Source organism: Phalacrocorax aristotelis, chromosome 3 (genome assembly GCF_949628215.1).
Source record: "Phalacrocorax aristotelis chromosome 3, bGulAri2.1, whole genome shotgun sequence".
Lineage (NCBI taxonomy): Eukaryota > Metazoa > Chordata > Aves > Suliformes > Phalacrocoracidae > Phalacrocorax > Phalacrocorax aristotelis.
In genome coordinates this window covers 94,460,351-94,473,023 of record NC_134278.1, presented here as the reverse complement: position 1 = coordinate 94,473,023, position 12,673 = coordinate 94,460,351, and the positions used below count along the sequence as shown (strand labels likewise).

The 12,673-nt window shown below is 53.2% G+C and overlaps 1 protein-coding gene across 2 annotated transcripts in view; it reads left to right on the top strand.

Annotated features, from left to right (window-relative positions):
• The first annotated feature begins 579 nt into the window (after positions 1-579).
• Positions 580-12,673, top strand: part of PPP2R5D (protein phosphatase 2 regulatory subunit B'delta) — a 31,045-nt gene continuing 18,951 nt past the window's right edge. The window contains exons 1-6 of one of the 2 annotated variants that reach the window (XM_075088538.1): positions 580-730; positions 1,613-1,699; positions 8,469-8,679; positions 9,840-10,039; positions 10,413-10,523; positions 12,313-12,405. In XM_075088538.1, coding sequence (XP_074944639.1) covers positions 704-730; positions 1,613-1,699; positions 8,469-8,679; positions 9,840-10,039; positions 10,413-10,523; positions 12,313-12,405 — 729 coding nt within the window. In that variant the 5' untranslated portion in view covers positions 580-703. Of the gene's footprint in view, positions 731-971; positions 1,114-1,612; positions 1,700-8,468; positions 8,680-9,839; positions 10,040-10,412; positions 10,524-12,312; positions 12,406-12,673 lie in introns of those variants that run through there. The other variant, XM_075088539.1, reaches the window with a different exon arrangement.

Genomic DNA, 12,673 nt, shown 5'->3' with positions numbered 1-12,673 from the left:
CTCACACACACACTTCATCCACCCATGGATCCACCCCTCCATCCACCAGCTCACGCCGATCCCATTTCCATCAACAGCCTCCCCAGCGCTGCGCCTCGGAGCGCCGACAGCGCCTGCCCCGCAAAGGCACGGCACAGCCCCCAGAGCCAGCTCAGGCTGTTGGGGCTCTTCCTCCCCAGGCGGTGCCGGGGGGAGCAGGGCAGGCCGCGGCACAAGGACCCGCGGCACAAGGGCCCCCGCCACTCATACTCCCGGCCTCCGGCAGGCACGGTACCCGACACCCCCGGGCAGCTGCTCACTGCACCCCCCCCCAGTGCCAGCGTCGGGGCCCCCCCACTCGCACGCCCCTAGAATCGCTTCCCTGCAGGGGAGGACCCCCCCGCTCCACTCCGGGCACCAGTGCCTCAAAGCCGCCCGCACCACGCCAGGATTGAACCTCGCAGCAGGGTGGCGGCGCTGCCCCGGAAGAGGCGCCCGCCCGTAGCCCCGCCCCGCCCCGCCCCCGGGGGCGTGTCCGGCGCCCGTGCGCAGTTCCGCCAATGAGAAAAATCTGCTGCCGTGCGTCAGCGCCGCGCGGCGGCGGCGGAGGCTGTTGCTAGGCAGGCCGGCGCGGCTGGCCCAATGGGAGCGGCGCGCTGCGGCCGGGCCCGGGCGCAGGCAGCGGCGGCGGCGGGCGCGGAGCGGCTGAGGCCCGGCGCTCACCATGCCCTACAAGCTGAAGAAGGAGAAGGTGCGGCGGGCGGCGGCGGCGGGGTTGCCCCTGCGCGGCCCGGGCGCACGGCCCGGTGACCGGCCCGCCCTGCTCCCGCCGCCCTCCCTGCCGCGGCCTTCCCTCGGCGCGGCCCTCGGGTGGAGGCGCGCGCGCGCGGGGCTGCGGCCGGCAGGGGGCGGGGGCGCGCGCCCGGGGCGGGCGGGGCGGGTGGTGCAGGAGGGCGGCGGGGGCGCGCGCCAGGCGGGAGGAGGGGAGGGGCGGCCGCCGGTGCCGGTGCCCCCGCGCGAGGCCCGGCCCGGCCCGGCCCGGCCCGCCCCGCGCGCTCGGGAGGTGGCAGGAGGTGGCGGGGGCTGCGGGGCAAGGCCGGCACTCCCTCCCCCGCCATGCCCCCCGTTGGGGAGGTACGGCCCCACCCGTGCCCCGGCCCCGCTGCGGGGCGTCCAGCGGCGGCTGCCGGTGCCCCGCGGCCCGGCGCTGCCCGCCCGGGAGGCGGGGGCCCGGATCCGCCTCTGCTGCCGCCCGGGGCGGCCGTGCCGGGCCGTGCCCCGTGCCCGCTGGGGCCGTGGATGCTCCGCACCTTGTAGCTCCGGTGGGCAGCGGCGGGGCCGGGCCCCGGCGAAGGGCCGGCCCAGGCCGGGGGGACTCGGGGCCCAGTCACCCGTAGGTGACCGGGAGGGGACGTGCCCCCGCCGCGGCGTCCGCTGCCGGGGGAGTCGTTCAGGGTGCCCTTCTCGGCGGGGAGAGAGGAAAAGGGCTGGGAGTTACTGCCTGAGGCTGGGCTTCCCGCAGGGCGGAGGTGGGGTGGGTCTGCGGGAGGCAGCGCACGGCTGAACTCTGCAAAGAGGCACTAAAATTCTGCACAATGTGGAATTTTCTCTGAACGTATTTTCATCGTTTCAGGAGTCTCCAAAGTCTACCAAAAGCACCACAAAGCCTGGCAGCGGTGGCAGCAGCGGGAAGGATGGTGGGGCAGAGAATTCGGAAGAGGTAAGGCTTTCACCTTGGGTACAGCAGTGTGTGTGTGCAGCTCATCTTTGAGGAGAAACATCATATTTTGTTCTAGCTACTTTAAGCTGCTCAGCCAGATAAGGTCCTGGTGACACCACGTTAAGGAGTCAGAGAAGACGATAGCAAAGACTAAAGTTAAGATGAAGTTAGGTCCCCTTGAAAGTGGGCCCAAAGGGCCACATGATGACTATGGAAGAGACAGGACGAGTCTCATACCCTACAGCCCTGCAGAAAGAGATTTGGCACGAAGCTGATGGCAAGCGCTGCTCATGGAGGTGGGCAGAGCCTGGTAAAGTTGGCCGCAGAGAGCGAAGAGCCACAGTTATCAAGGAGGAGGAAGCCTGACAGACGGGAGCAGCTTCCTTGCTCCTGTCAGAGCGAAGCGTGATAAGCCCTGTTGTCACTTTGTGTCAGAGTGGGAGAGTAGTGAGAAGCAATGGAAAAGGAACGTGTTCTTAGGAGGGACTTTCTGGGGGAGTGAGATCAGGAGGTAATGGATAGGACATACCTGAAAGAGTAGAGGTAAACTGCTAGAGATTAAATGGTTCTCCTTTGGTACAACAGCCTTGTTGCTAAACACAACATTACTCACAAGAAGGCACAGTCTGTATTCCTGGCTGTGCAGGTTCTTTTTCACCCTCAATTTTGATGTTGCCAACCTAGATGTGTTAGAATGGCCTCAGCAGAACGTGGTAATATAAGCTGTGCTTAGAATTAGCAAAAACTTGGGTAAATTGGAACTTTTCTAGTGGACTTGAATATGTCTGGCACTCAAACAGTGTGGTTGTGGATTTTGAGACTTCGCTCAGGAAAGCATTGTATGCCTGTCCAAGGAAGCATGCGTATGTGTGTGGCTTTTTTTTTTTTTTAAATCCTGCAATTTGGCCAACAAGCTGTGCCACTTCTATGTCCATAGAAGCCTGTGTGCTTGAGTCTTGTCTGGAACACGTTGCACTTGTAACTTGGAAGATTGAGGATAGGAGACACGTAAGGCTAATGAAGACTAGGAGGAAATCTGTAGTTCAGTGGGATGGTCGTAGTCAAAATAAGGTTATTTTAGAGTCTCCTTCGACACATAGATCTGTGTTGCAGAGCCTCAGAAAACATCCTTACTGCTAGCCGCTCAGTTTCAGGGTCTAAGCCATGGTCATGCCTAACCCGCCATGTGGCTAGCAAGGAATCAGAAGCTGAGTTTGGCTTGTTTGCCTTGGAGCAGGTAGCAGTTCTGTGGATCCTCTCTTTATACTCCATCCTGGTCTTGGTCTCTGTCCATTTGATTTTGTGTGTACAGTTGAAAAAAAAGTTCTCTGGGAGAGTGAGCTGTCTGCTGACTCCAAGGAAGTGAGAGAACTCTTGCCTTGGCATCATGGGGTCAGGCTTACCTTTTATTTGGCACTCTTTGTCTGCTGAGTTCACAGCTCTCGGAGGAGGAAGGAAAGCTTGGGTCTTGGAATGTGAGGGTGATGGATAGCTGGAAAAGCAGGGCACTCTGATGTCCCCATCCAAACCAGTGGTGGGCTGTGGTGCTGCCCTCCTGGTCACAAGAGGTGTGGTAAGAAAGGAAGGATAGTACAGGCTACAAGCTTCCTCCTGTGACCTGAAATGGCAGGTAATGTCTGGTTGTACTTGGGTGCAGGAGAAACTCAGAAGGGATGCGTCTAGCCTTCCCTCCCACAAAACATACCGAGCCACTTCCTCATACTCCAAACAAGATCCAGCCCTTCTTTAAGATGGAAGGCTGGGCCTCCTTTGATCATAGGAACAGAGAGCAGAGCAGAAAGGAGACACCTCAGCAGTGTGCACTGCCACAGGTCTCTTCTTCCTTTCCCTATTGAGTTTGCAGTGAAGTTTGTTTTCTCTCCGTGCTTTCCTGTCTCCGGACTGCTCTGCTGCAGAATGGAAGAGAGCTCTTTGCTCGATAAGAAGAAATGTATGCCAGCTTGAATGCAATTTTCCTGCTCTTCAGGAAGCACAGAAAGGTATTTTGACTTTCACATTGGGGGATCGTGAGGAATTAGGTAACATGTACTGGGAGCGAGATTCCTTCCTCATGTCAGAAGCAAGAGGTGGTTTGACTCATGAAACACCACTAGCAGTATTGCTTGGTGGGGTTGATGGGCTGAGCTTAGCCTGGATGCCTCTGCTGCCATTGTGAGAGCTTTGTGCCCTGTAAATTCCTCCATGGAGTTATGGTTGCTTGGCTGCCTTTTGTAGGGTGAAAGTTGTGTGTACCAAAGAAAATTTTCTTTTCTCTTCATATCTCAATAGATGCTTAATGGGCTTGCGGCAGGAGAGCAGCATTTGGGCAGCCCTCTTCCAGTATGCACTTTCTTCTCTCACACCATGCTCCAAGCAGCAGGGGAGGACTCAGCCCTAATTTATCCTGGTACTAGAAAGTTGTGACTTGTTTTGCAGGCAACTTGTCTGGCTGGTGGAATGAGTAAAGCTTGTTGAAGAGCAGCTCTGGTTTGACAGATCTGAGCAAGTGCAGCAGACAGGGACCTCCTATGGGGTTGTCTGTGGAGGGAGATGAAGAGGATAGGAGTCAGTCAAGAAACCCTTAAGCATAGTGCTTTGTTCTCTGCAGCAAAGGAGCTTTTAGTGGAGCTGATCTGGAAGGGCAGATATATTCAAAAGCAGATGCATCCCCACAAGGGAAGGCAAGTGTTTGAGTTCCCTTGTAAGTACAGGGGTAAGTGCAGTGCTCTTTTAGATGCCCATCTTGGGATGAAGCTATCTGAGGTGAAGTGCCAGCCCTTGGCTTTGGGGGGCCAGTTTGCTCAGGAAGAGAGAGGAGCAGTGGAAGAAAACACGAGAGCAGTGAGTGGGAAATAGAGGGTTTGTTTAGTTCATTCCCTCTGGAACATGATGAAGATACGAATGGAGAGAATTTCTGCATGGCTATTTAAGGAGAAAAAAAGAAACGTCAGAGACCAAGGCAGTGTTGAATGAGAGGGTAAGAAAGAGTTATTCCTCCTGGCCAGAAAGACTGGGAGAGGCAGCTGGGTGGGGAAGAGAGTTAATGACCTGGAAGTGGGAGCAGGGATTAGCAGCAGCAGCAGCAAAGAGGAGAGAGGAGTTGCTCTGCAGTCTCAAGGGCAGCTTGGAGCCTCACTGATGAGATTTGCAGCTCTGGGAGAGGGTGCTCCTTTTCACTGAGCTGCTGTATTACGTGTTTTGCAGCTATCTCCATGGGGCTTGTTACTGCAGTACCTGGAGTTCATTATTCAGAGACAGGCGTTACAGTGTGTCGATGTTACTTCTGAGGCAGAGAGCTTGATGTTAATAGGGAAGCTGTGTAACAGCAGACAAAGAGAGCAGGTACTGACTTGAGGGATGGGAAGGGAAGAGTCATCTGAGGAGGAGGAGCTGAGAGCAGATCTGGGCTGAGAAGCTTAGCAAGCAGGAGATGCTCAAGGGACCAGTGAGGCAGAAGGGCTTTCCGAGTGGCGATGCACCCAGCCGCGGTAGGAGTGCCTGCAGAGGTGAGGTCATGCATGGGTAGGAGAGCGGAGGAGGAGCTGGCACAGCTCAGGGTGGTTGGGGGAAGCTCTCTGTCCCTGGGAGCCTGGGGTGAAGGAAAATGGCATAGAGCAAGCCCAGGGCCTGGGGCTGATTGACTTGTGCAGGCAAATTCCTGGCAAGGAGGAGAGATGGTGGGAACTAGTGGGGAGGAAGTGCTGTGAAGCCAGGGAGCTTCTGCTTGGGGGAGTTTGAACACGGTTGCAATTAGGGCTGGCTGGTCCTGCTGGCATGAGTAGCCGCTCCACTGCAGCAGGAAAGGTGGGGCTGCCGCACCGTGCTTGGGCAAACAGTTTTGTGCTGTTCTCCGGTCACTTCAGCACTTGCAGAGTAACAGCTGCTGGCAAACAGTGTCTCCCAAGCAGCTGGCTTTGCCATGTCGGTGTGAGCCCTACCTGTCAGGAAGGGGCTGAGCCTGATCAGGTAGATGTGTGCCTGCAGCCATGTAGTGGCCAGCTGGTGCTGATGTCGGGGAAACAGTCTGTGAGGTTGATAACTGTGCAACAAGAGAAAAGCTTTCAGTTTTAGCAGTCTGCTCTGTTTTCAGGGATGAAAACTTTGGAGAAGAAAGTGTTAGGAAACTTAAAACAAGCCTCTTCTGATTCATGTAGCCAAGGTAGGAGGTGTTGAAGGCAGAAGGACACCAGGCCTGCCACAGGGAGCACCCACTGAAAGCAGGCATTCAGCTTGATGCCAGAAAGTCCATATAAAAGCAATCCATCCTAAAACCCTCTGAGCACTTCAGCATAAGAATGTCTCTGACCTCCTCATCATCAGATTTTCTCTAGCAAACTTGGTTGTGTGATTTTTGCATGTGTATGTCTATTTCTTAAATAACCCTGAAGTTGTGTTTTGTCTCTCTTCCTGCCAGCTGTTGAAGACTGTAGAAGCTGGTGGCAAGGACTTTTCCAGACCCCTGGTGAAGGCAGTGTGGCCACAGTCTGTTAGCATGTGGTACACACACCATGCTCAGAACATTTGCCTGTGGCATTTCTGGCAGCGTGAGGAGTACACAGGCATGTCCTGTCAGCTAGGAGGACTCATGTGTCCTGCTTCCCTTAGTGTTACCTGTGAATCTGTCAATGCATTTTTTGTTTCTCTCTGTACCATCTTTTCTTCACGGTGGCTCGTCATTCAGATTTTGCCCTTCTTCCCTGTGGAAGGAGAGTGATGCAGAGTAGAGGACTAGCCTTTCCAAAAACATCTGGTCAACGTCTGAGTGGCTCATGCGGTCCTGATACTCAAATATTCAGGGTGAGGAATGAACTTCTCACTCTTGAAAGGTTGCCAGCAAGGATTCAGCCTGACTTAACTGAGGAGAGACCACTGTTCAGGATAAGTTCCCTCCAATTTGTAATCTGGGCCTGCTTTGTCTGGCAGATACAGCTGTTTTCATCTCAAGCTCATCTTGCTCCCCCTTCTCATTGTGAGACAGTGCTGCTCCATGAAAGGAATCAGACCAAATCTCAACTGAAGAGAGTTCAAATCGTGTTGTCTCCCCGCACCTTGGCTTGGAGCTGAGCTTGGAACAGAGCTGCCTAAGATTTCCTTCAAGCAGAGCCAGACCAGAACCAAAATATTTCTGATTTCTGGTTCAAAGTAATGGCCTGACAAAACAACTGGCGTTTCATGTTGGGCACTGTTTTCCACAGGGAGTCTTTGTACTTGCTCCACAGCTCATAACCTCTAGAGCAGTGTCTCCTTGTAGGCAGCTTTCCGTGTTCCTACCTTGCTGCCTCCCCACATGCTGCAGGTGTGGTAACTCTTGCTCTTGCACTGTGGTGCTGTGCTGCACCTCTTTGGAAACCGTCAGGACTCAGTTCAGGGTAAGCTGCAGCACAGCTGCTCACTACAAGAAGAGACTGACTGTATCTCATTTGGAGGAGAGCTCTGATGAGCTTCTGCGCTGCTGGTGCTTTACCTCAAAATCCTGCTGGTTCATGTTATGGGGAGGTGTGTGTTTGTACACAGTTTGTATGCTCTTTGCAGCAGCTGGGAGTTTATGGGGAAGGAGGGGATAATGTCCAGGGATTTTACCCACCCCTCCTCCCCATCCATTGTGCTATCCCTGTTGTGTCCTGAACAGGATCACCTTGTGGCTCCTTGGCTTCCTGTGCCAGTGGGAAGGAGGTGGCAGAGCTGAGGAAGTGAGCATTGCGGGGCTTACGTAGCAGAGACAGAGTAGGCTGAGTGCTGCCTCCAGCCAAGCCCTCTGCTATAGGCTTGCTAGCAGGATGTTGTCCTCTTCTATATTAAGTTTTCCATGAGTTGGCTTAGTGTGTTGTTAAAGGGTAAGTTATTGAGCCATTATGGCCCAAGTGAGACTTGAACCAGCAGAGCTTCAGCAAGGTCAGAAGAGAGCTGAGCTGAGCAAACACTGGCTTGAGTTTCTGGTCACCTTCTTAAAATAAGAAAGTTCCTCTGTAAGTGCTGTTTAACAAGCGTGAAGTGGAGAGCACGTCTGCTGGAGGAAAGTGCAGGCAAAGAGTTTGTGTGACTAAAAAGGGTGGTGCAGTAAAAGCAAATCAACAGGAAAAGTCCAGATAGCAGTGAGGCTAAGACAGGGCAGAGGTGGAGGGTGCAGTCAGGATTGGTTGGGAAAGCCCACAGCCTGGGACCTAAGGTTTGGGTATGGCCTGTGTGGTTCATAGAATAGCAGGTCCTGGTCCATGGATGCAGCAATGATTTTAGTTGTCTTCACTATTGACTTTCCAGGGCCGCCATATCTGCTCTGTCCTACACGCTGGTTTGCTTTTTCCCAGGTGGTTCCTGCACAAGAATAAGGAAACAACTTGCTAGTTCCCAAAACTTGTTTGCTGTGTGTTGTACAGAGTGCTGTAATTGGAGGCAGCAGCACACTAAGATTCATGTTTGGATTGTGGAAAGTTCTTATTTGTGCTTTTTTGTGTCAACAAAATCCAGTAACTTGTTGCAAGATGTGGGTTTGCTTTCCATATCCCTAGCATCCAGTGTGCTGAGGGGCTCTAGTGTCTCTGTGGTACCTCACAGATATGAGTAAAACTGATGTTCACTTTGCAGGTATGCTGCAAATGCAACCAACGGGTCTAGAGCCCTGCAGGAGTGGGTGAGATGCACTGAATTGCAAGTGCAACAGTGAAAAACATGCCCAGTTTCTACAGTCCAAGAAGATGCCGATCGTTTCTGATTGCTTGTGAGGCTTGTAGGTAAAGCTTATGAGTTGTTTTACTCTCCTTTCCCTCATCAGGCCCCACAACCTCAGCAGCAGCCGCAACAGCAGCAGCAGCAGCAGACAACTTCGAATAAGCGGCCCAGTAACAGTGCTCCCCCACCAACTCAGCTGAATAAGATTAAGTACTCAGGGGGACCCCAGATTGTGAAGAAGGAGCGCCGGCACAGCTCTTCTCGCTTCAATCTGAGCAAAAACCGGGAACTGCAAAAGCTCCCAGCCCTTAAAGGTAAAGAAAGTGTGGGGTGGGGGTGACCTGCATGACAAGCTGCGCCTTCTCCAGACAGAGTGTGGTTGTTTAAGGGCTCTTGCCAAAGTGACCCTGGCAGTGTTCTAACCTCCTGCCGGCAGCGCAGCAGGGGTGTCTCTGGGAAAGGTGCTTGGCTCAGCAGCAGGTTGAGAATTGATGGATAGCCTAAAAGAAAAGGAGGATACTCAATTCAAACTTCAGTACTTACCTTCCCATTTGAACTGATTTAAACCCTCACGCTTATATGTACTTAGGATTGCCTCAGATTCTTCAGCAGGTGGTACAGGAAGGTGATGAAGTGTAGAGACTTCGGTGCAGACTGCTCTTGGTTCCTGCAGCCACCTGTTCCTGGGAGAGGACCGGGCCAACTCTTCCTCCTCCTTGTGTTTCCATTGCAAATTATGGTAGTGCTATTGAACTTGTCCACATGAGGGCAATTACCCAGCATTAGCAGTTAGCCTACATAGCGGTGCAATTAAAAATGACTTAGGTGTGGACAAGGAGAAAGCATTTTCGTCAGTCACTCAGCCAGACCAGTTGCTGACATTGCTCACAGAAATAGGCAGTCTTTCTAGGAAGGGCAACTGCCTTGCAGCTGAGCAGCCATGCTGCAAACAAAAAGGTAAGTTTGCCTGATTTGCCTTAGCAGTGCATAGTTTCCAGTGGCAACACATGAAAAAGAGAACGCTGTTAATATAGGGCCTCTACCTCCTTGGCCCCTCTCTTCTGGGTGCTCTCTGGGAGAAGAGGTAGCCTGCCGTGTGCTCTGCCCAGCTCCCTTTATGATTGTGGGGTGCAGGGCGTGGGTGTCACTGGTCTGTGATGGGAGCTAGTTGAGTTCCTTTTCCAGTCTACCTTGTAGTGGAAGGGATCAGTGCTTATCAGATCAGAAACAGCTACCATGTTTGAAATCGCCTTATGGGATAGTTGCTCCAGAGGCCTTGCAATCCGTCTGCCTCCACTGTCCTGTCTCCATAGCAGGGATAACGCTCTCTCTTCCTTTTCCCCCACCAGCTCAAGGGGGACTGTGACAGGGGAGGGGGAATGCAGGACAGGGAGCAAACCACACTGATACCTGGGCAAACCAGGAAGATATTCTGCCTGTCTGCAAGGACAGAAGTCCCTGCTTTCTCTGACAGATGCTCCTCCACACGAACGAGAAGAGCTTTTCATCCAGAAGCTGCGGCAGTGCTGCGTGCTTTTTGACTTCATCTCTGACCCCCTCAGTGACCTGAAGTTCAAGGAAGTGAAGCGAGCAGGTCTCAATGAGATGGTGGAATATATCACACACAACCGTGATGTTGTCACTGAGGCCATCTATCCTGAAGCTGTTATCATGGTAGGACATGGGGCCGGTACATGCTTGTGTGTCAAAGTAATAGGGACTGTTCAGAAGCATGGTGGGGAGGAGGGGATAGAGATTTGCCAGAGAGGAGTGTGACCCCTGTCCTACCCATTCCTTATTACCTGCCTATCCCCAGAAAGAGAAGGGGTGGGTGATAGTGCCTGGTGTAGGGAGAGGTGGAAGCTCTTGTCTGTCACAAATTGCACTTGTGGAGTTCATATGCAGACTGTAACCCTACAGCCTCTAGGGAGGGATCTGTCTGCGGGCACAGCTATGTCAAATGTGTTGCTGTGCAGTGAAGGATTTGCTACAGAGAGGACCATCATGAGGTGCAGCGATGTCATTCACACCTTTTCACTCACCTCAGTTTTCAGTGAACCTCTTCCGGACGCTCCCACCATCATCCAATCCAACAGGTGCAGAGTTTGACCCTGAGGAAGATGAGCCTACATTAGAGGCTGCCTGGCCACACCTTCAGGTGAGGAGGAGGGGGGATATAGATATGGTGAATTTATCTCCAGGAAGTTGAGAGTCCGTGTAGTGCAGGAGCCTGCCGCTGTCTGCTTTCCCAGCCTGTGAGGGTTGCTGGTGTGGGGATGGGCAGAGACCAGGCCTGTCACCCATGGGTCAGAGGTGGCTTGCGGGCAATGGAGGCAGCAGGGTGTCCTGGTAACAGACTGATGCCTGTGTGCAACATTCACCTGCAGGTGGCTGTAGTCCCATGTGGCCCTGAGGTAGGCCGAGAGTGAACACTTTACTGGGAGTGAGGGAGTTGTGCCATACTGCCTGTGTAAGAAGCAATTCCCAGCAGTGTTAATGTCCCTCCTAAAGGCTCAAGAGCCCTCATCCTCTGGGCTTCAGCAGCACTGGAGGCAGCACCCCATGTTCCTTCAGCACTCCTCTCCTTGCCCAGCTGCCTGGGAGGTACATGGAGGAAGAGGACTGCTTGGTGCCAAAGCAAAGCCTGTGCTGGCACTTGCTAACACGTGTCCTGTATGCTGGATGAAATTCAGTTGCATTAACTAGGAGCGAATGTTTGACCAGACAAGATAGGGAACTGGAGGAGAGGAAGAGAGGAAGGGAGCCAAGGATCTTTTCATTAGGCTGTGTGTCCTAGAAAATAGACTTTCAGACAAACTAGGTGAAAAGGGATATGAAAGCAACAGCGAGCATGGTTTAGCAGAGCTCAGCAGTGGAAGTCAGCAGGTAAGCTTATGGGGGTCTTCCCAGGCACTTGCACAGGGATGTGTTGTCAGGCAGACAAAGGCAGAAAAAGAGCCAGGCATTGCAGAATGAAGCAGAAAATACAGAGAGGAAATAGGTGCAGTTCTGCATCAGTGGTTAATCACCTCTCACTGCTGCAGTTGACATAGGGAAGTGAGCGTCGATAGAAATGGCGTGTCCTCAGCATCAGAGTGCTAATAATGCTAGGAAGCATTTGTTTCTCGGAGTTAAGTCAGCAGCAGCCAGCATGGACTTATGGCAAGTGTGTGCTGAGTTTTTTGGTCATCACCTCAGCCCTTCTGCGCTGCTGTCCTTGGCAGCTGGGCCCTACCTGTGGGTGGGTGGCCCCATAGCTCCTTCAACGTCAGAGTCAGACCTTTGGGGTGCAGTGCTCTTGTTTGGCCCAGTGGCCCCTCAGAAGCGCTAGGCAGGGTCAGCCCTGGAATGGACTTGTCCCTCCAGGAGGACAGCAGGACCTGAAGTTGCTATTTCAGCACTGAGAGCTTTCTTAAAGCAAGCTACCCTTTGCTGTCCAAGTGGGACGCAGCATGCAGCTCGCGTGGCCTAGTGGGGCTAAGCCAATCTGGAGTCAGTCACCAAGAGGCAGAGGACACAACATGTTTTCCTGGGGTCTCTTTCCTTCTCTGCTTTCCTGTTCTTACTTGGTGTGTTTCAAGGGCTGAGCCTTTTCCATCTCCTCTGGAGGTTTCTCTTCTCTACAGAGACCTGAGCTGAAGATGGGAGAAGAGTTTCTCAGGCCTAGTGTCTTCATTTGAGTAGGTGGCTGTTGTCTTTGGTGGGACCTGAGGTGATGAGATCTCATGCAGACTTGGGCCAACTGGCCCCCTGCCCATCAGAGCAAGGGCAGCTGAGTTGATCCCAATGGATGGGGAAACAGAGGTCTCTGTGTTTTCTGTGCTCTGTTCAGGCTTCCCAGCCTTTCACTGAATCCTTAAGGAGAAGGAAAACACTTAAAATCTGAAGTAAACACTGCTGAGAGGATGGGGGGGATTTCTAAGTGATCTTTTCTTCTCTCCCTGTAGCTGGTGTATGAGTTCTTCCTCCGGTTCCTGGAATCGCCTGACTTTCAACCAAATGTAGCCAAGAAATACATTGACCAGAAGTTTGTGCTGTCTGTAAGTAACCATTGCCCCTGCCACTGTGCACCACCTTTATGAAGGACATGCAGCAGATTTTGGTCAAGGTGTTGTGTAAACAGTCCAGCTTTGTCAGCAGGTGCTTGATTATGTGGGTTTTCTTTTTTCCTTGGTCTAGTCTTGAATGAGCAGCCAGAATTCTCTGTGCAGGGCAAGAGTGTGTGCAAGCTGTGGTCACTGGAACTCATCACTCATTGTACAGGTGGAGAGGGGTGCTGGGAACCTTGCAGGAGAAATATGGGGATGT